Below are 22,265 nucleotides of genomic sequence, written 5' to 3' on the forward strand. Positions count from 1 at the left end.
CATCTGGGTCTCCCACATGGGTGCAGGGGCCCAGAAACTTGGGCCATCATCCTCTGCTGCTTTCCCAGACACGTCAGCAGGGAGCTGGGTCCGAAGTGGTGCAGCCGGGACTCGAACCTGCACCCACGTGGGACGCCGGTGATGCAGGCGGCAGCTTGGCCCACGGTGCCTCAGTGCTGGCCCCCAGATGTAAAGCTTTGATTTCTACAGTCTTAGCAGACACGGTGTCCCCTGAGCACACTGCGAACTGCACTACAGGGAGAGGCTGGGGTTGCGTGCAGGGTGAGGACGCGTTGCCTTGGCTTTGGAGGCGACTTCTCTCACCTTGAGATTGTTTTGATTTCCATGCTCTGGGGTTCCTCCTGTGCAGAGAGAGGGTGACTTCAAAGATCCTCTCCAGTGCCCGTCCTGTGCCTTCATGTGAAAACACAAGAGGTGGCAGCAATGCGGTCTTGACTTTGAGTCATGTCTTGGTAACCAGACAACACCCAGAACATGGCCTAGGACTCTGGCCGATGTGGGAGGAGCCCCACAGGGAAATCACAAGGAGAACTCTGGTTCACGCAGGGCCAATCGTGGCACGCGTTAGCAGGGCGACATGGCAAACTGTAGTTCTGAAGGGCGTGCACCCCACTTGACTGGGGTGCAGAGCCCGGGGGAAAACACAGCTGTTGGCCCCGGCGATCGACCTTGCCGGTCCATCAAGCTTAGTGGCCCAGGGCAGAAGTAAAGTGAAACATGGAATCCAGTTCATTATTCGAACAGACAGACACTGCTACCCGAGCACGAGACGAGCTGGGCCCCATGCTCTTCCTCCTTCCCCAGCGGTGCCCGTGCAGTGACCACGGGGCACAGTGGCACAGAGCCCCACAGACGGGCCCCGAGACGCCTGGTCAGAGGACTCTGGGCTCTCTCCTCCAGCGTGGTCACCCCCTTCTTGGGAGGCCCCGAAATGCTCGCGAGGTGCCAACACTGACAGGACACTGGTGACACCGCATAAGCCAAAGCACCGTGAGCACGAATTCTCACCACTGAAAACGGCTCAAAGCGGAGCCAGGGCCGCGTCGTGGCGCAGCGGTGCTGGCGCCCCACACGGTGGCTGCTGACACAGGCTGAACACCCGACGTGAAGAGGCCACGTCCAGTGAACGCAACCTTCAGAGCGCTCACGCAGAGTTCTGGACTTCAGAAGGAACACATACGCACGACAAACCTACGATTTCTCCTGTAACTGACTTTTATTTTTACAAACTATACCATGATAAAACTTGACAAAAATGACGCGTGTGGGACAGCTTAACGTGTTATAAGTTAATCAAGTGCATACCATAACACCCTGTTGTTGCTGAAACAGGAAGAGTTCTCATGATTTCAGTGTTACACAGCGGTAAGCCAAGCCCAGACTCAGGAGGTTTACAAAACGGCATTACAAAACGGCTGGCAGTGAGCAGTAGAAATCCACGCACGCGGGGCTCCACGCTGCAGGAAGTCAGGTTTTCACTGCCACAGGTCTTCAGTGCGGCCGAACTTAAAAACCAGCCCTCTATGAATAAGAGAAGAAACATCACACGATTAAGATAAGGAGTATCACGTCACAAGGGAGGAGGACGAGTACTGAGGCTCAGAACGGTGGGAAGGAACAAATAATTAGCAGTGGACACCACGCTGCAGCAGAGGGCGTGCAGTCGCTGCGTAGGACAGCCTCATCCCAAATCGAGCTGTGGGTTGAGTCCTGGCTACTCCGCTTCCAGTCCCTGCTAATGTACTTGGGAAGCAGCGGGTGACGGCCCAAGCACCTCAGTTCCCAGCCACCCAGGTGGGAGAGCCCGATGGAGCTCCAGGTTCTTGGCTCTGGCCTGGTGCAGCCCTGGCTATTAGGGACCCGGGGACAGAGGATCTCTGTCGATCACTCTGCCTTTCCAATCAACCTTTGATGAGTTGTATGAAACAACCTGACATGGAATGTATCCAAGCAGAAACTGGTCATTCTAAGGTAGTAATTTTTTTAAAAGATTTATTTATTTATTTGAAAGGCAGAGTTACAGAGAGGCAGAGAGAGGGAGGGAGGGAGAGACACAGAGAGAGAGAGAAAGAGGTAAGTCTTCCATCTGCTGGTTCACTCCCCAGTTGGCTGCAATGGCTGGAGCTGCACTGATCTGAAGCCAGGAGCCAGGAGCTTCTTCTGGGTCTCCCACACGGGTGCAGGGGCCCAAGAACTCGGGCCATCTTAGCACTGTCTTCCCAGGCACATTAGCAGAGAGCTGGATCAGAAGTGGAGCAGCCGGTACCTGAACCAGTGCCCACGTGGGATGCCAGCACCACAGACGGCGGCTTTACCCGCTACGCCACAGTGCAGGCCCCAAGATAGTAAAATCTTACATCATACTCAACTGTGCTGTTACCTCATTGTCCCTGCACATGTGACTTCAAAAAGCTGACCAAAGTTTAGTACCTAATTATCACATGTTTGATTTTATCACATTTATTCAACACACATTTTGGAGTGTCCTGGTGTCTAGTGCTAGGGCCATAGAGGCCTCAGGCGGCTCGCGTGCTTGGTGAGGTGTTGAGGGACTGGGGCGAAGGGGAGAGGCTCATTCACCATACGTCAGTTAAGGAGCGTAGAACCACGGACGAGCTGGACCAGGATTTACAGGGTGGGAAGTACTTGAGATGGGCTTTAACGGATCAGGGGGGGTCTGACCGGGAGGCCGGGAGGAAGAGAGCCAGCGGGATGCTGAGGAAGGTGTTTCAGGGAGAGGAAGCCGCACAGCGTGGACGCCACGCGCGCAGGGCGTCAGGGACACTGCCTCCCAGGGCTCACAGGCTGGGTCAGGTGAGGGGGCGCACGGGCATCTACGCTTCAACTTAAAGATGCCGAGGAGGGCAATCGCAGGTGTCAAAGACGCTGGAGCTGTGACACAACAGGGAGGGACTCAGCACGGCCAGGTTACAGCTTATGGGACGGCAACTGTCGGGGTGGCGAGTCTCGCCCGGGGGCCGGGGCGTGTGCTCGTGAGGGGACGTCGGTGCTGAGCGCCCGCAATGCAGAACGAAATGGGGCTGTGTGCAGATGCCCCCACCCAAAGCAACAAGCACTCAGCTCCGGCTGATGGTGGGGTGCACCCCTGTGCCAGATATGCCAGTTCTCTGGGAAAAGCCAAAATTCAGGCCGCCCCGTCCTTGAAAGGGAGAGGCATCAGAAACACACAGCCTCCCTCACGTGAACACAAAGCACCACACCCACTCCCATTCCATGCTTCTGTCTGAATTTTGCCGCGTGGTCTCGCGGAAGTCACCTAACTTCTCTGTGCCTGTGTCTCCCATGTAAACAGGACAATGCGGGGCCAGCTCCAGGGCTGCTGGGGCAGGTGACTGACAGGACATGCCTGGAACATGGTGACTGCTCAACAGCCCTCGGTCATTAGTGAAAGTCAGTGGCTTTGCTCCTTTTTTTTTCTTAACCCTTTGAAGTTTCTCCACGAGTTTCTGGACACAAGGTAGGATCCAAAGGGGCTGTGCATCTCGCCAGATCTAAGTTTACCTTCTCTGTATTTCCAAACTGACTTTATAGAGTTGCCAAAACACCTGCTGGTGGAACAGGACAGACGTGGTGTGAGCGGCCACCGGGAGGTGGCGGGAGGGACAGAGAAGGAACACAGCAGTGTCTTAACCTTTTTTTGGACTGGGGACTTCTCTCTGAAAATCCGTGAAAGCCAGAGACTCTGCCTGTCCAGAAGTGAGCGGGACACCAGGTTCGCCTGACTCCCCACCCTCAGGGGCCCATGGAACGGAGGTCAAGGACTCCGAGGCAGCCCAGCCGATGGAGAGTTCTGTTTTGCTTTCTGGCTGGGGGCGTGGTCAGAAAGGGGAAGGGCAGGCCCCTGGTTTCCAGGATGAACGAGCAGCAGAGATGACCATGACCATGACCGCTCCAGCTTATCAGTAATTGCATCAGGAGAAACCATGGGACGGCTTTTCTTTCCTATCTCGAATCTACCCACAAACTCGAATAACACTAAGGATAAAAGAGCTACAAAATGCATCCAGAAACCGGATTTTAAGTAGAAATGGTTTCAAGCAAGATTTCATTAAAAGCAGCTGTTAAGAGATCTAGGTTTAAAATAAACATCGTCAGAGTCGCGTAACTAAACCTACACGAAAGTTATTCATTAAAGGAGGTCTGGTGGCGATTTAAAAAATTAATATATGTTCCCAAGGTTGGCAACAAACCAACCCCTGTATTAAAAAATGTCCTCCTCAACCTCATTCTTGATACTATAAGAAAATAACAGGGGAGGACCATCAGACAGAGGCAAATTAAGCAACTAAATATAGTCAATGATGTAACAGAAGCTATTATTAACAACAACAACAAAAAAAAACCGACAAGATAAAGAATGAAAAATAAACTTACCCAAAAAAGATGAAGGCATTCTGGAAAAATACAGCAATCCCAGGGTATACTATGGGCTTCTCTGTAAAATAATTGGAACATGTAGAGGTTTAGAATCTCAAAACACTTTGCTCAGACCCACTGGCAGATACACTTTCCTGCCCTCGTAAGAGACTTTCGAGTAAGCACAACTGGCGTGAACATTAAATGACCCATGGCATGGACTGAGCCCACCGTGGCTGAGGGACTGGCTGTCTCTCTCATCTGACACACGCGTCCCAGGGCACGCTACATGCGAGGACGCGGCAGCTGGGCTCCCGGGGAGACGGGCAGCCTGCAGAACCCACGCAGGTCAATCAAGCGGGAAAGGCAGAGGCGTGCAGAGACGGCGGCCTGGCAGTTGGCCAGGAAGACCTCACGAGAGGGTGACGCTGCAGTGAGCACAGGAAGGGCAGCTCGACTGCGAGTGCAAGGGCCCTGAGGTCGGAGCACGCTGGTCCCGCAGAGCAGCAGCCACATGGACCGGGACCGGGACCGGGACCTGAGGGGCGCAGGCCGGGCAGCCAGGACCCGGCAGAGCCCTGCGGCTGGTGAGGGCTCTGATGCTCGCTGAACGACAGGAGACGCCACGGGAGGTCCTGTGGCTGACGTGGGCCAGCTGTGCCAGCTGTGCTGACAGTCCATCAGCTAAGACAAGGGGCGGGCCCGAGAGCAGCTGCGGGGCTCTTTCAGCAAGACTGTGATGGACTGAACGGGGTGCTGGCAATGGACACATAACACGTGGCAAGATTCCGGACACGGACACGGAGGGGCCAGCAGCATTTGCTGGTGGACTGTGAGGGAAAGAGGCAGCGTCCCCACAGGCCTCCCAACGCCTGGAAGGCCGGGGCAGCCCGCACCACGCCGGGAGCACTGTGTGAGGGACGTGCGCTCTCACCGTGCCCAGAGCTGACTGAAGCTCTCCTAAGCGTCCACTGCTGGGGCTGTCAGGGAGAACCCACTGACCGCCAGAGCGGGGCACAGAACACATAAATTAACTTTTCTCATCTCCAAATAGCTTCAAGTAATCTCATTCACCTGCATGTGTGGTTTGTAAAGGCTTTCACTACTATCCCACATTCACTATCCATTGCCACCAGGATGGCTCATAAAAATATTACATCCAGATTATCTTGGGTTGGCATTGGACCTGGCTAAGATGCCGGTGTAGGCTAGGCCATCGCCGGCAACACCAGCATCCCACAGGGGTTGCTCTACTTCTGCTCCAGCCCCTGCTAATACACCCGGGGGAGCAGCAAAGGACGGCCCAAGTGCTTGGGCCCCTGCACCCATGTGAGAGATCCTGAAGAAGCTCTTGGCTCCTGGCTTCGGCCTGGCCCGGCTCCGGTCATTTGGGGAGTGAACCAGAGGATGGTAGATCTCTCTCTCTCTCTGTTTCTCCCTTTCCCCTTATCTGTAACTCTGCATTTCAAATACATAAAATATAAATTTAAATTAAAAAAAAGATGCTGGCGAGACACTGCACCCCATACTGGAGAGCCTAGGTCTGAGTGCTGGCTCTGCTCCCAATTCCAGCTTCTTGCTAACTGCATCCTGGGAGGAAGCAGGTACCAGCTCAAGTGGCTGGGGCCCTGACGTCCATACGGGACACCTGGGCTGAATTACCGCAGGCATCTGGAGAACGAATCACTGAATGGAAGCTGTCTGTATCTCTCTGCCTCACAAATGAATAAAAAATTCATTAATTAAAATTGGAAGGGGGGCATTGTGGCACAGCAGGCTAAGCTGCCACTTTGGGATGCTGGCATCCACATGAGAGTGCCAGTTCAAGTCCTGGCTACTACACTTTCAATCCAGCTCCCTGATAATGTGCCTGGGAAAGCAGTGGAGGACGATCTAAGTCATTGGGCCCCTGCACCCACGTGGGAGACCCAGAAGCTCCTGGCTCCTCGATTCAGATTGGTTCAGCTCTGGCAGTTGTGGCCATTTGGAGAGTGAACCAGCGGATGAAAGATATCTCTTTGCCTCTGCTCCTGCCTCTGCCTCTCTGTAACTCTGCCTTTCAAATAAATAAATAAATCTTAAACACACACACACACACACACAAACCTTATGATATGTTGAATGCAAAAAGCAGGGACCAAAATTACATTTATATTATAATAACTACATAACAAAATAAGAAAAGAGAGTGAAAGGAAATATACTAAAATATTGAAGAGTGGCAAGATTATTACAGATTCTTTTTTCTACATCTTTGGTAACATAGTTTAATAATAAAATCTATAAACGAAAGATGCAAATAAAATATTTAAAAATGTCTACCATTCCATATCTAAATGATTTTATTAAAAACTTAGGAAACCCGTGCTTTTAGTCCAGGGGTAACAGTTTATTCAAGGAGGTAAAATGAAGATACAAGGTGAGTTAGATGGAGGCCAGCCCATCGTGAATACTGTATGTCTGCAGATACAAGCACAGGCCATTGTACCTGGAACACGAAAAAGCTTCCTGTTTTCCTGGGTGCCTCCGGGTGAAGCCCCAGCCAGGGACCTAACAGTGTCCCTTCCCAGAGCCTGCCTTCGACTGTCTTCTCGGGCAGGTGTGCATTAAAATTGCTTATTTTTCTGTCTAGGAGGAGATGACACCCTGTCAGCAGGAGGCTTAACTGAACCAACTTCGCTTCCAAAACTTGCTCAAGAGCTAGACAACACACACGCTGCTGCTGAGGTTCGGGAGCCACAGAGAAGCAGGGCGTGGAGCCACCTCCCGCCATCCTGCCTGGGCTCCGGATTAGAAGAAAAAACAGCACAGAAGAAAGGAAAGCAAACCGCACAAGGCAACACACACGGGTGCGAGGCGTGGCCGGGTGGAAACGCACTGCTGGTAACTGACTGCCGCTAAAATGCTGATTCTGAAACCACCACTAAGACAGAATCCCGGCGTCCCCAGCAGTGAGGCGGAGCCCGTGTTTGCTCACCTTTAGCAACGTAACCTCCAAAGAGGATCCACATGGATGCGATCAGAGAGCCAAAGGCCAACATGAAACCAATGAAGAGCCAGATCCGGGCACCTGGGAGAAGGAGAACCGGAAGAGGCCGTCAGGACACTTCAGACCCCCAGGAGGACAAACACCCAGACCCAAACAACCAGAGTCGAAACAGAACAGCGGGAAAAACACACGCCCAGCATCTTTCAGAGGGCAGGTGCTGGCCTCTCTCCTCTCGGCTGCTTTGCATATTCTTTTAAAAAAAAACAGTTATCTGGCTTCAGCCTGGCCCAGCCCTGGTTGTTGTGGCCACTGGGCGAGTGAACCAGCAGATGGAAGATCTCTCTTCTCTCTTTCTCTCCCTTTCTAACTCTGACTTCCAAATAAATAAATATTTTTAAAATAAAAAAGCCCAGTTATCATCATTTATAGGTTGTGTATTTCAGGAGCATTTATTTACTTTCCCCAACTGCTTCCCCAGGAGACATCCTCAGATGTCTCGCCACGTTTGCAGACTCACTCTGCATGGATTTCTAGGAACTGGGCTCCATCCTCAAGAGTACTTGCAGGCAGCACACATACACACCAAAGAAGTTCCCATGTGCTGACACCAGGACTCTGAGGGCTAGGACACTCCACCCTCACAGAGGTCAGGCAGTAAACTCAAGGCACTGTGGCTGACACTTAGGAAAGCGGCGTTAAAATCACGTCAACTTCTAAATCACGGTTGTCTAATATTTATGAAGATTCACTATCAACAAGTGCAGCCATTAGACTGCAGAAAATGAATTCCGAGATGGAATTCTTTACCTCATTAGCATAGATACATTTTAATTAAAATTGCCCGGCTCAATAAAGAATAGCAAATAGAATATTATGTGCCTTTTCTTTTTCTTCTTCTTTTTTTTTTTTTTTTAGATTTATTTGAAAGGCAGAGGCAGAGGGAGAGACGGGTCTTCCATCTGCTGGTTGACTCCCTAATTGGCTGCAACAGCCAGAGCTCACACTCACAATCACAGGTATCCTGTACTACGCAGCCAGCTGGGACCAAAGGCAACTTTTCTGCTACGCCCTCGAACCTCTCCCCTCCGTTCTCAACACAGCTCCACCCTCGCCTGACCTGCAGGAGTCAGACAGGCGGCCCTCCAGCCTCCACCCTCACTTTCAGGACGGACACACGTACAGTAAGATGTTGTTGGTACCTATTTACCTGTTTGACCCAGACAACCTTCACTGTAACTATCACCTCGGACTTGTCCATTCGATACCGCATTAATCCTGTACGAAATAAAACCAAGAAATCAATCTCTGACTACAAGAAGAAAACTATCCATGACTTCAGATTACCAGATGCGATAGGCTAGCATTTCTCAACTTCAAGGTTAGGCCTCCTGAATCCTGAGTAATGGGTCCCGTCAAGCACATACTCTAAGGCCGCGGCTGGGGGCCCCAGGCTGGCAGAATCACCAGGCAAGCTGGTGGAAAATCCCCTGGCCTCACCCCAGAGCTACTGAAGCAGAAGTCTGGGCGCAGGGCCCAGGCCTCTGAGTTTTAACAAGTCCGTCAGGTGTTGCAGAAGCTTGTCAGAATCCAAGAACAGAATTCTCAAGACTTTACCTTGCTAAGACTGGAACAGATCAAAGGATGATTTGGCTTGGTTCCATCAGTTTTCCATTTGTACACATCAGACATACTTAACATGTAATCATGCATGGCAATGGCAGAGACAGAATGGTCCCTAGACAAGCCAAAAATTACTTTGGAATGAAATTTTTCTAACAATGTTGTAATGTCCGATGTTTAAGAGAATCATATTTTAAAAAACCAATAATTTTTTCACCTGAAGATTTTATCAAGGACAAATTCCAGTGATACAATCTAGTTTCAATCCCTGATGTGTTCTAACCACAGGAAATCTTTCACCAGGGCTGGCGCTGTTAGGCCAGGTTAGGCTGTCGCCTGCAACATGAGCATCCCATGTGAGTGTGGGTTTGTGTCCTGGCTGCTTCACTTCCGATCCAGCTCCCTGCTAATGCACCTGGGAAAGCAGTGGAGGATGGCCCAAGTGCTTGGGCCCCTGCACCCATGTGGGAGACCTAGAGGAAGCTCCGGGCTCCTGGCATCTGCCTGGCCTACTCCCAGCTGTTGCAGCCTTTGGAGAGTGAACCAGCAGATGGATAATCAACTTCTCTCTTTCCCTCTCTCTATAATTTTGTCTTTCAAATAAATAAATCATTTAAAACATGTTTTCAATTAAAAAAAAAAAAGGTCTTTCAATGACCTTTAGGAAACACCCTAAGCTGGGAGAGAACTCTGCTTTCTTTAGAATATCCTTGGAAACATTGGAAATGTCATGGGGCAATGTCCACAGTATATCAAGCTAAGTCATAACAAACATAAACATTTTATATTTATGACCGTGTAGGGTGTGTGTGTGTGTGCGCCTACCACTAGAACACAAGCTTCGTGAGGACGGGGTCGAGTCCATCTCGTTTCTCGTTTTTATTCTCAGGGTCTAGGACAGAGCCTGGCACACAGCAGATACTAAATACATGTGCTGAATACAAGAACTCTGATTTTTTCACAATATGAAATCTGAATTTATTAATATAATGTAAATCTAAGTTTTTGAATGATCAAAATACAATCATTTTCAGTGGACTCCATAACAATCAAATTATTCTGTGATTAACAGATACATTTAGAAACAAGCTTCATATTTAAAACAAACCCAGACGTTCTTAGGCAGTGGCTCTTATGCTCCTTCTTCCCCGCAGAGAGCCAACCGAGCCCGTCTGAGTCCGGTGTCCCACCCCCACCCCTCTGTCTTCACGGTGGAGACACCTGGGATAGATGTCTCCGCTTGCTCTCCGACACTACTATTTTTACACATAGTCGCAAATTTACAGAAAACTTGCAGTATGAACACATTCTTCCTGAGGCACCTGAAGGTTGGCCTGACACCCCAGGACTGCCAACGTGTGCTCCTATCTCTTACCGCAAGCCTGTTCTCATACACACCCACAGCCACAACCACTGCCACCGTCGGCCCTGCAGCCCTCACTCCAGCTCCCCAGCCGTCCCAATCCCGAGTGCCCTCAGTAGCAGAAGGACCCGTGCACAGTCCTGGGATGCATTTCACCCTTGTGCCTTTCTGTCCTTCTCTGCAGCAGTTGTCTGGTCCCGTGTGACTTTGATGACACGTGTACAGTTACAAACCCCGTGCAGTTTGGGTTTAGTTAACATTTCCTCAGGCTTAGATGCTGGTTACGCATCTGCGGCAGAAACAGCCCAGGAACGACAGGCGCTCCCAGTGCCTCTGACGCGGTGTGCACGCCACGATGGCGATGTGCACCTGGCATGAAGCTGCCCGGGGCTCGCCCCCAGGTCATTAACGAGAATTCGGGCAGAGGCACTCAGCATCCAGGTAAAGGTGTTCCCCTCTCACCAACCCGCCTCCCTGGGCTTCGACTGCAACACCCCCACCTGCTCTGCATGGAGAACAGCCCCTGCCGAGCCCGGACCACCACACCCGGCCCTCAGCTTCTGGCTTCTGGACTGAACATGTCAGTACAGGAAGAGAAGCGCCTAACACCACTTAGAACATCCATGCGTGCTGGAGACAGAATGAAGAGGAGACAGGTGGGGGAGGGGAGCAGAAACGAGGAAGGGGCTCATCCTTCTGCACACAGAGCCGATTTTAACCCCTGTTTCCAGGCCCTGTCTGCAGCAGCTCGGGGATTCTGTCAGCCAGCGCCTCCAGGGCTCAGCCCTCTCCGTGCAGAGGCTAAGCTCGGCTCCTGGCGTCCGCCTGTCACCTGAATCCCGGACACAGAGGACGTCACCTGCTGAGGAATGCTGCTCCCACACGACTGCACGGTGTCCTCTCACTTTGAATAGGTTTTGGGAAGGAGACGAAAGAATCATTTTTCTGAGGTTTTTAACCAGAACCTCTATATAGTTCTTTAAATTCTCCTCCATTTTAAAAAAAGATTATTTATTTGAAAGGCTGTTACAAAGTGGGGGAAAGGGGAGAGAGAGGCAGAGGGAGAGGGAGAGGGAGAGGGAGAAGGAGAGAACGCGCGTGTGTGAGCTGGACCAGAAGCAGACGGCCGGACGGGAACGAATGCTCATACGGATGCCATCTGCCATCACAGGCGGTGGCCCCACCTGCTGTCCTACAACGCTGGCCCCATTATTTTGTAAATTTAGCACAAAGTATTTTTGGGGCAGCTGGTTGTCACAGAGGTGACATCCCATACTGGAGCGCCTCCTTCAAGCCCTGGTTCCCATGCATCCAATCTAGCTTCCCGCTCACGCACACTCTGAGATACAGCAGATGATGGTTTAAATACTGGGGTCCTTGTCACCCTGTAGGAGACCCAGATTGAGTTCTAGGTTCCTGGCTTCAGCAAACTTTTTCTTGAAGATCCCACTGTAAATATTTCAGGCCTGTGGGTCGTACAGGCTCTGTCACATCTTCACAAGTAAGCAGCCATGGGCAATATGTAACCAAAGGATGTGGCTATGTCCCAATTTACAAAACAGTGGGGGCTGTAGTTTGCTAAGCCCTACCTGGCCTACAGCACACCTGGCAACTGTAACCATCTTTTTTTTTTTTTTTTTTTTGACTGGTAGAGTTAGACAGTGAGAGAGAGAGACAGAGAGAAAGGTCTTCCTTGCGTTGGTTCACCCCCCCAAATGGCCCCTACGACTGGCGCTGTGCTGATCCGAAGCCAGGAGCCAGGTGCTTTCCCCTGGTCTCCCATGCGGGTGCAGGCGCCCAAGCACCTGGGCCATCCTCCACTGCACTCCTGGGCCACAGCAGAGAGCTGGACTGGAAGAGTAGCAACCAGGACTAGAACCTGGAGCCCATATGGGATGCCGGCACCGCAGGCGGAGGATTAACCAAGTAAGCCACAGGCCGGCCCCAAATGTAACCATCTTTAGGCAAGGGGTAAACAAGTTATTTATGGTTTAACTAATTGAAAGAACTATCTGGAAAGTTTCAACTTTACATTGAAACAAAGGGGCTTCTCGGATGGAGAGCTCAGAAAAATGGAGGTTATAATACAATAAAGAATACGAGAACTTCGGAAGAACTAAAGATGACAGAGGGAGAAAGCAGGGGCTGGCGCTGTGGCGTAGCGGATAAGGCCGCTGTCTGCAACGCCAGCATCCCATGTGGGCGCCAGTTCGGGTACCAGCTGCTCCTCTTCCAATCTAGCTCTTTGCTATAGCCAGTAGAAGATGGTCCAAGTCCTTGGGCCCCTGCACCCATGTAGGAGACCTGGGAGAAGCTCCTGACTTCTGGATTCAAATCGGCACAGCTCTGGCTGTTGTGGCCATTTAGGGAGGGAACCAGTGGATGGAGGACCTCTCTCTCTCTCTCTCTGCCTCTCCTTCTCTCTGTGTAACTCTTTCAAATAAATAAATAAATCTTTAAAAAATTAAATGAATACAATTTTTTAAAAAAGAGGGAGAAAATGCAAAAGAGAGAAATGCCAGAAGTTCCAGGGAAAACAAGGCGTAAGCAACTATCCAAATGAGAACAGCATTGAAGAATGAAGTAGATTCCAGGGAAAATATACATATTCTTTCAATCAACAAAACAAGGGCAACCACAGACTCCAAGAAAAACACTAAATATGAAAAGCATGATGAAGATGAATCAAATGAACATATACTACAACCTAAGTAACACATGGTAGGTGCAACAATATTTGCTAAATGAATTTGAAAATCTTAAGCATCATGGGGTTGTGGTATTGAAACTGCTCTTATAACTTGATCTCATTTTGCAGTGAATTTTGTTTGCCTTTCAAAATTTTTTTTTTAATTTTCAGCAGAAATATGCCTGTTAAAATCTGTCAGGCCACATCATTCGTCTGCGCAAAACTCTCCAATGGTTTCCTTTACAGTCACAGTGAAAGCAAAGCCCTCGGAGCAGCCTCAGGCCCTGTATCATCAGCCCCTCTCCACCACGCCAGGCCGTGTCGGCTACTTTCCTTGATCACCCTGCTCCAGCCACACTGCCCTCCTTGCCACAGAACATTTGCACGTGCTGTTCCATGCTCAGCTTCCGCATTTTCTTCAAGTCTACTCAAAACCACCTTCTTAGGGAGACCCTCCTGTTTAAAGATTTCAATACTTTGAGGCCAGCGCTGTGGCATAATGGGTTAAGCTGCTGCCTGTGGTGCCAGCATCCCTTATGGGCACCAGTTCAAGTCCTGGCTGCTCCACTTCTGATCCAGCTCCCTGCTAATGTGCCTGGGAAAGCAGAAGATGGCCTGAGGGCTTGGGCCCCTACACCTATGTGAGAGACCTGGGAGAAGCTCCTGGCTCCTGGTTTTGCTCTGGCCCAGCTCTGGCTGTTGTGGTCATTTGAGGAGTGAATCAGCAGGTGGAAAACCTCTCTCTCTGTAACTCTGCCTTCCAAAACATAAATAAATCTTAAAAAAAAAAAAAAAAAAGCTGTCTACACTCACTTCCTGCTGACATCTCATCTCCCCTTTTGCCTTGCTGTTTTCCCACCTGCAGTTACCGTTATCTAACATGCTGTACATTTAGTCCTCCGCGACTGCCTGCCTCATTCATTAGCACCCACATTCCATAAAGTGTGAATTTTCTCCAATAACTACTCACTCCCTGCTACCTACAGCAGGGCCTGGATTATAAAGCTTTACCAATAGTGGCTGGATGAATGAGTAATCTCTTAGGCAAAGGACACTGTTTCTGGCCTACATGTAAATGTATAAACACTTGAAGCAAAGAGCTGAGAGGCCAGCTGGGCAGAGCTGGGACAGCGAGAGGAGCTGCAGAAGGAGTAAGAACGGGGGTGCTGCTCTATGCAAGTGCTCTCTGTCATGTGACGTTCAGGTCATGGCCAGTGCGGACTTGACAACATCTAACATGTTAAGCCTATGAGTTACATGCAAGACAACTCTGGTCGGTGAGCATCTCTCTACGTGGTACCAGTGACACTTACATTAGGAAGGCGATGGTTGCTATCACGCCACAGGCATGATATGAGTGGTTGAAGTCCTCCATAGTGGGGTAAATAACAGCTGCATCTATGATAATCCACCAGCCTGTAAAAAACTAACGCAAACAACAGACAGACAAAAAAAGGGATACCAGTGAGAAATTTTAGCAATTTCATGTCTTGTTGGCCAAAAAGAAAGCAAGGTAGGGGCCGGCACTGTGGCACAGTGGGTAAAGCCGCCACATACAGTGCCAGCATCCCATATGGGTGCTGGTTTGAGTCCCAGCTGCTCCACTTCCGATCCAGCTCTCTTCTATGGCCTGGGAAAGCAGCAGCAGATGGCCCAAGTCCTTGGGTCCCTGCACCGAGTGGGAGACCTGGAGGAAGCTCCATCTTCAGATCGGCTCAGCTCCAGCCATTGCGGCCATTTGGGGAGTGAGGCAGCGAATGGAAGACCTCCTCTCTGTCTGTTTCTCTTTCTGCCTCTCTGTAACTCTGCATTTCAAATAAATCAATCTTTAAAATAAATACATTTAAAAAAGCAGTTCCAAGACACTGTTCCAGCAGTGTCTTGAATGTAAACTGCACATGGCTTAACAGCAGGTGCACTAAATCTCCCAGTAATTCACGTGAACTTCCTTCCTAAACCTGCTCCAGTCATTATTTCATAGTATCACAAGGAAGTCAGTAACCTGATATTGTGAACTGGGAGTACACTGCACATTCAAACAGACAGAGGCGCCCCGTTGCTGACATGGAACAATCATCCAGAAAGATATTATCACAAACGAAGATCAAGTGAGGGGCACCTTTGGCCCAGAGGTTAAGATGTCTGAGAGCCACACTGGAGCGCCTGGGTTGACACCCGGCTTTGTCTCTGGCTCCAGCTCCCGTCTAACGCAGAGCCGGTGGGGGGATGGGGGGAGCAGTGGTGAAGGTTCAGGTAACTGGGTTCCTGCTATCACCTGAGACCTCGACTGTGGTTTCCCAGGTCCACCGGGGCCCAGCCCTGGCCAACGCAGGCATTTCAGGGAGTGAACCAGAGGATGGAAGTGCTCTCTCCTTGTCTCTCAAACTTCTCAGTTTTTAAAACATGAAGAAAAAATTACTCCGATTGATATGAGGAACGTATTGCAGGCAGAGTTTCAGCTAAACTCTTGGTGCTGTGGATGAAAACAGCTCTGCAGCCCTGCTCGCCCCGTGAGGGATCACATTCAGCACAGTCTAGGGACGGTTCAGGTGTGATCTGAAATTCAGTTTAAACAGATTATAACTCAGCTACTTGAACTTGGCTTTCGACAATAACGAAGGCAAATAATATATTAAAAAGCAACACTGCATACATTTTTGTCATTTGAGCAGAAACTTTGAAATGACAAGTAGCATAGAAGGCTTTTTTCTTTTTTTTTTTTTTTAAGGTTTATTTATTTATTTGAAGGTCAGAGTTACACAGAGAGGGAGAGATCTTCCACTCCCCAGATGGCTGCAATGGCCAGGGCTGGGCCAAGCTGAAGCCAGGAGCTGCTTCTTGGTCTCCCACGTGGGTGCAGGGGCCCAAGCACTTGGGTTATCTCCTGCTGCTTTCCCAGTCGCATTAGCAAGGAGCTGGATTGGAAGTGGCACAGCCAGGACACACACTGGCACCCATTTGGGATGTTGGCATCGCAGGCAGCGGCTTTACCTGCTATATGACAATGCCAGCCCCGGAAGGTTTTCAAAGTAACCTGTTTCCTGCTTGGACTCATATCCCTGCCCTAGTTATGGGAAATGCCATTTTCTCACAAGTATTTTTTTTTTTTTTTGACAGGCAGAGTTAGACAGTGAGAGAGAGAGACAGAGAGAAAGGTCTTCCTTCTGTTGGTTCACTCCCCAAATGGCCGCTACGGCCCGAGGGCTCTTCAATCTGAAGCCAGGAGCCGGGTGCTTCTCCTGGTCTCCCATGGGGGTGCAGGGCCCAAGCACCTGGGCCATCCTCCACTGCACTCCCGGGCCACAGCAGAGCTGGACTGGAAGAGGGGCAACCGGGACAGAATCCGGCGCCCCAACTGGGACTAGAACCCAGGGGTGCCGATGTCGCAGGCGGAGGATTAGCCTAGTGAGCAGTGGTGCTGGCCTTTTCACAAGTATTTTAAAATAAGTATGTTAGCCTAATCAAATTACTCTCATCAGGTTACACACAGATCCATACTCTACTAATGATACTATCACTGGCCAGCATGAAAACTTATTCACTATTTTTTTAACCCTTAAATCAATAGATTTAAGACATCTTCATAGAAAAAAATTTTTTTAAAAATTTAAAGCTTTGAAAAAATATCTGTAAACTAAGTTTCTACAGTGGTATTAAATTTTGCCATTAATTTAGAAAAACGCAGGATGTTTCTCGTAATTTAAAACATCAGAAATCAGGCAAAGAGGAAAGACTTACTTTATTAATTTGTTTACTTACAGTGTACCCTTTAGAGCACACAATGCCGTAAGATGCTGAGACACAAATATCGCGGGTGGGCGCTGTGGCACAGCAGTCAGCTGCTGCTCGGCGTGCCTGCACCCACGCCAGGCTGTCTGGGACTGGGCGCCGCCTCCACTTCTGATCCAGCTTCCTGCTGACGGGCCTGCAAGGCAGCAGGTAGCAGCCCAAGAGCGGTGGTCCCTGACCCCACACTGAAGACCCGGATGGAGTTCCTGGCTCCTTGCTTCCGCCTGGTCCAGCCCTGGCTGTTGCAGGCGTGTGGGGAGTGAATCAGCAGATGGAAGAGCTCTCTTTCTCTTTCCCCCCTCTACCACTCTGCCTTTCAAATAAATAAAATATATCTTTAAAAAAAAAACAACAATTGGGGCTGCGCCTTGGCACAGAGCAGTGACCTGCTGCCTGCAATGCTGGCACCCTACGTGGCGCTGCTTCAGTCCCGCTACAAACCCGCCCTGCTGTGGCCTGGGGAAGCAGGAGACACCGAAGCGGCCTGGCCCCTCCACCCGACTCGGAGGCCTGGATGAAGCTCCTGGTCTGGCCCAGCCAGCAAGGCTGTGGCGGCCATCGCGCGTGAGCCAGTCAACAGATTTGTCTTTCTGTAACTCTTCCAAATAAAGCTTCTAAGAAAATCAACAATTACTCAAATAAACTCAGTGTGGTCAAAGATAAAACAAATAGCACACATTTGAAAACATCCCAGAGAATCCAAACCCACGGCCACACTGGGAAACACGGACGGCCCCGGGTCCCGCCCGCCAGCACTCACAAGAACCCCGGCGGCCACGGACGCGATGGTGTTGCGCTTCTCCCCCCAGTCCACGCACTCGGAGCACCTCATGCCTTCTAGGAATCCCGACATCCTTCAGGCCACGGCGCACACACGGCTGGAGCTGCTCCACCACCTGCAGTCCTGACTGACGCTCCTGGAAAGAAGGGACGGTTCAGGCCGGCTGAATGAAAGTATCACAAACGCGTTAGTTTGGCTCCATCTACTTCTTGAGACTATTCGACCTGGCTTTTGATAAATCTTCACATTTCACCTTTGGAAAACAAAATCTGGATTCATTCAGTGTTTTTCTTTTAGTTTAAAAGATGGCTTTGGTATATTTCAGTAATATGGATAAAAATGGGCATCCAATTACTGAAAATGTTTCTTGCTGACTAGTAAAGAAGAATCTGTCACACCTAATAACAACAGGTAAGACGGGGGTCAGTGCTACGGCACAGCGGATAAAGCCGCCTGCGCCACCGGCTTCTCACCTGGGCACCTGTTTGAGTCCTGGCTGCTCCACTTCCAATCCAGCTCCAAAGATGACCCAAGAGCCTGGGCCCCTGCTCCAAGTAGGAGACCTGAAAGAAGCTCCTGGCTCCTTGCTTTGGTCTGGCCCAGCCCTGGCTGTCGCGACCATTCGGGGAGTGAACCAGTGGATGGCAGATCTCTCTCTTTTTCTGTTGCTTCCTTTCTCTCTGTAATTCTGACTTTCAAATAAATAAATAAATCTTTAAAGAGATAAGAGAGAAACCAAACCAACCCTGCTGTTCTGCTTGTCAGAGTTTGACAAAACTTGCAAGTTTGAGAAAATCCTCACTAACGCTGGTGCCGTGGCTCACTTGGCTAATACTCTGCCTGCGGCACCGGTACCGCGGGTTCTAGTCCCGTTTGCTCCTCTTCCAGTCCAGCTCTCTGCTGTGGCCCGGGAGTGTAGTGGAGGGTGGCCCAAGTGCTTGGGCCCTGCACCCCATGGGAGACCAGGAGAAGTACCTGGCTCCTGGCTTCGGACTGAAGAGCACACCGGCCGTGGCGGCCATTTGGGGGGTGAACCAACGGAAGGAAGACCTTTCTCTCTGTCTCTCTCTCACTAACTCTGCCTGTCAAAAAAAAAAAAAAAAAATCCTCACTGAAAAGCTGCGGGTACTGAGGCCAGCGCTGTGGCACAGCAGGCTAAGCTTCTGCCTTCGCGCTGGTGTTCCATAGGCTCTGGTTTGTGTCCCTGCTGCTTCTCTACCAATCCAGCTCCCTGCTAATGTGCCTGGGAAACAGCAGAAGACAGCCCAAGCAGGTGGGCTCCTGCACCCACGTGGGAGACCTGGAAGAAGCTCCTGGTTTCGGATCGGCCCAGTTCTGGCTGTTGTGGCCATTTGGGGAGTGAATCAGCAGATGAGAGACCTTTCTGTCTCTCTCTGTAACTCTGCCTCTCAAATAAGCGAAAAGCTGCACGTACAAATACGATAATGGTCAGAAACCCACACAAAGGGCCTTTACCCAGTACCTAACTACCCCTGTAAAAGCTGCAGCCAGCCATGCCTTAGAGGCCTCGGGGCTCGGATCCGCTGGCCGACTTCTACTCTCTCAAGAGTATACTTTCAGGGCCAGCGTTGTGACACAGTAGGCTAAGCCTCAGCCTGTCTCGCCGGCATCTCATACGGGTGTCAGTTTGTGTCCCAGCTGCTCCGCTTCCGATCTGCTTATGGCTTGGGAAAGCGGTGGAAGATAGCCCAGGTGCTCGGGTCCCTGTACCCACATGGGAGACCTGGAAGAAGCTCTTGGTTCCTGGCTTCAGATCAGCCCAGCACTGGCCATTGCGGCCATCTGGGGAGTGAACCAGTGGATGGAAGATCTTTCTCTCGGTCTCTCCCTGTGTCTATAACTCTTCTCAAAATAAACAAACAAACAAAAAAATCTTAAAAAAAAAAAGTGTACCTTCCTTCCTGTAGTAACAACTTCGGGGCCTGCCTGTGGCACAGGGGTTAAGCCCTCGCCTGCAGCTCTGGCAGCCTGTGTGGGTGCAGGTTCAACGTCCAGGCGCTCCACTTCCACTTCCAAGCTGGTTCCCCACTGACGTGTCTGGGAGAGCGGCAGAGAGTGTTCTCAGGGTGTGGGCACCTGCCACCCATGCGTGGGAGACCGATGGAGTTCCAGACTCCTGGCTTTGGTCTGGCCCAGTCCTGGCTATTACGGCAATTTGGGGCAGTGAACCAGAGGATGGAAGACCTCTCTCTGTGTCTCTCCCTCTGTGTGTAACTCCACCTCTCAAATAAATATTTTAAAGGAATAAAAATAAACCTCTGCTGTCAGGCTTGTTGTTCGTCTGCGCCTCCTTCAGTCCGAGGTTCCAAGAACCTGGTCCCCGCCTGCCTAGTCCCGTCCAGGCAACAGAAGAGGCACTTTCACACCCAGATTAAGGAACTGAACCCACACCATTTCCTTCCACTGCGTTACTGTGTTTTCCTCGCCAAGCCAGCTTTTCGGTGGCATTCCTAAAAACACCCATTTCAGTATCTCTGACTCCAGCAGCTGTTTCCAGCAAAAGCAAGCACAGCATTGCGGTTAACATTAATGCAAACAAGCAAACAAATCGCTATCTAATTTCCCATAGCCGACCTCAACTCTTATCGAACTACATACACAGCCTTCCAAGCTGGGCCGCGAGGACCACGCTGCGCCGCGAGGACCACGCTGCGCCGCGAGGACCCGGCCCCGAGCGTTTGCGAAACAAGAAAAAGGCCCGACGTGGCGCCTGCTCCTACCCAAGCAGCACACTCTCCCACGGCGAGGCGGACCCCGTGCCCGGAGTCACGCGTCGTCCGCATCCCGGACGCTCTCCGGGAAGCCCGGCGCCAGCCTCACTTCGCGGAGCTGAACCGGCGCTTGCTCGGACACGTTCCACGGGGAACAGCTGCTCCCTCCGCCCTCCCCGGGAGGTAGAGCAAAGCCAGCCCCGGGCTTTCGGCGCGGATTCCGGGCGCGCCCGGCTGCGACCCCTCCCCGCAGGCCCCGGGCCCCGGACCCCACGCCCCCTCGGGGTCTCGGCTCTCTAGCAGGGGTGCGAGACGGTCTCCGGGGGCTGTGTGTCGTCCCCAGGCACTGTCCCCACTGACCCCTGCCCTGACGGAGTCTGGACGCGGTCGGCGTCTCCCGCCGCCGCCAGCCTCCGGACAGACAGCAGGAAGTGGCCAGCGAGGATCCAGGGAGGCACAGCTCGCGCCGGCGGCTTCCCGGAGGGTGTCGGCATCAGCTAGCCAGACAGTCCGCGCCTGCCTTCCCCCCGAACTCCGCCCGGCACTTACGTCCAGCCCTGCCCGGGCTGTGGGGTCGGGAGCCAGGCGTTGCGCCGCACCCGGCCCCTTCACTTTGCTCAGGCTTCTCCCACGAAAACAAAACAGCCTGAGGCCTCCAGACACCCGGATGTGGCAGCTCCGCCTCCCGCCCAGCCGGGCTCAGTCGCGCACGCGCAAGGACAGGAGCCCGGAAGCTGTGGTGCCCCGAGGGAGCCACGCCCACCGAGCCACTGAACCCGCGCATGCTCGGGGCTCTGGCTTCGGGCGCTTCAGTGGCTCTTGAGGGGGCTGTGCGGGCGTCGGATGTGGTGGTTTTGAAGGCGCCAAGTAAAAGTCGGCGGAGGAAGTCGCTCTTTGCTCTAACCTTTCGAGAGGGAGGAGCTCCTTGGGCCTTTGTACGCCGCCTTAAGTGAGGCGGCAAACTGCAGTGCGAGGCTTGGTCCGCCGCTGTCTCACATGTGGGTCGCAGCACAGGTGCGGGGTGCGGGTTTGCGGCCCCCCAGCACCGCACACTCGGGATTCTGGTCTTGTTTGTTTTCTCGGAGCCCGGCACCGCCTGCCCAGTCTCCAGAGGCAGGAGCTTCGTGGGCTCCGGTCCCGGCACGGTGACCCCTTCCTTTGCCCCGGGCGCTGCGGACGGATGCGGCGGATAATTCTGTTTATGGAGGACGGGTCAGTGCATTGTAGGGTATTGATCCGCATACCCCGCGTCCTCCCGCTGGATGCAAGCAGCTCCTCCTCCCGTGGGGACCGCCAGACGCGGCCAGGGAGACCCCCCGGGGGAAGCGCACCTGTGTGGAGAGCCCCTGCTGGGGGATCGTCCGGGCTCTCAGGAAGTCGCCCTCCTGGAAGAGGAGGAGGAGAAGCCGGAAGCAGCTAATTCTTGGCTGCATGAAGGGCTCGCGGCCGGGCTCGCCCCTCTTCCAGCAGCTGTCGGTCGAGTCGATCGTTGCCCGGGGGTGCGCCGGGGCCAGCCGAGGAGAAAATGCAGGTCAAGGGCCGGCTCTGGAAGCTCCGCCGCAGGAAGCAGGCGCTCTGCCGACGGCCTCGCTCGTCCCGGAGGCGCTTCCGGTCTCTGCGGCGGCAGGTGCTGCGCCAGGGGACCTCCGCGGTCTGGCCGGGGAGAGCCCGGGCTGTAGCCAGAGGACGCGGCGGGCGGAGCAGACTCCTCTCACTTAGGTGGGAATAATGGGCCGTCTGTGGCTGAGAGGCCCACACGTTCATCTTACGTCCTTGTGTAGCGATGGTTTAGGAGTAGGTGCCTGTGTGTCCTTTGAGGCGTGAAATCTGGGTAGCCCGGGACTTTGGAGGGGCGTTCGCAGGCTAATTAATAGGCAAAACGGTACAGTACAGTCCATGACCTA

The 22,265-nt window shown here is 52.0% G+C and overlaps 1 protein-coding gene across 4 annotated transcripts; it reads right to left on the reverse strand.

Annotated features, from left to right (window-relative positions):
- Positions 1-1,218: 1,218 nt before the first annotated feature.
- Positions 1,219-21,959, reverse strand: TMEM50A (transmembrane protein 50A). 4 transcript variants are annotated; one of them, XM_051856663.2, is made up of 8 exons: positions 21,693-21,959; positions 21,266-21,556; positions 17,609-17,765; positions 14,373-14,485; positions 8,595-8,662; positions 7,376-7,468; positions 4,417-4,477; positions 1,219-1,542 (listed from the first exon to the last, which is right to left on the reverse strand). In XM_051856663.2, the coding sequence occupies exons 3-8, from the start codon at positions 17,699-17,701 to the stop codon at positions 1,497-1,499; spliced, it is 474 nt and encodes a 157-aa protein (XP_051712623.1). In that variant the 5' UTR covers positions 17,702-17,765; positions 21,266-21,556; positions 21,693-21,959; the 3' UTR covers positions 1,219-1,496. The 4 variants fall into 4 exon arrangements, with proteins under 4 accessions (XP_051712623.1, XP_002716017.1, XP_069935167.1 ...); XM_002715971.5 differs by lacking the exons at positions 21,266-21,556; positions 21,693-21,959 and adding exons at positions 19,544-19,687; positions 20,911-21,082; XM_070079066.1 differs by lacking the exon at positions 21,266-21,556.
- Positions 21,960-22,265: the final 306 nt, after the last annotated feature.

The sequence above is a fragment of the Oryctolagus cuniculus genome, chromosome 7 (assembly GCF_964237555.1).
Source record: "Oryctolagus cuniculus chromosome 7, mOryCun1.1, whole genome shotgun sequence".
Lineage (NCBI taxonomy): Eukaryota > Metazoa > Chordata > Mammalia > Lagomorpha > Leporidae > Oryctolagus > Oryctolagus cuniculus.

What these genes read in the sequence shown, in the direction of transcription:
- TMEM50A (XM_070079066.1), bottom strand. Translation starts at nt 17,701, where the DNA reads ATGTCGGGATTCCTAGAAGGCATGAGGTGCTCCGAGTGCGTGGACTGG. An exon ending in GCAACCATCGCCTTCCTAAT is followed by an intron (nt 8,663 to 14,372) that starts GTAAGTGTCACT and finishes TATTTCGTACAG; the next exon opens with GATTAATGCGGTATCGAATG. An exon ending in AGGTTGTCTGGGTCAAACAG is followed by an intron (nt 7,469 to 8,594) that starts GTAAATAGGTAC and finishes TCCTTCTCCCAG; the next exon opens with GTGCCCGGATCTGGCTCTTC.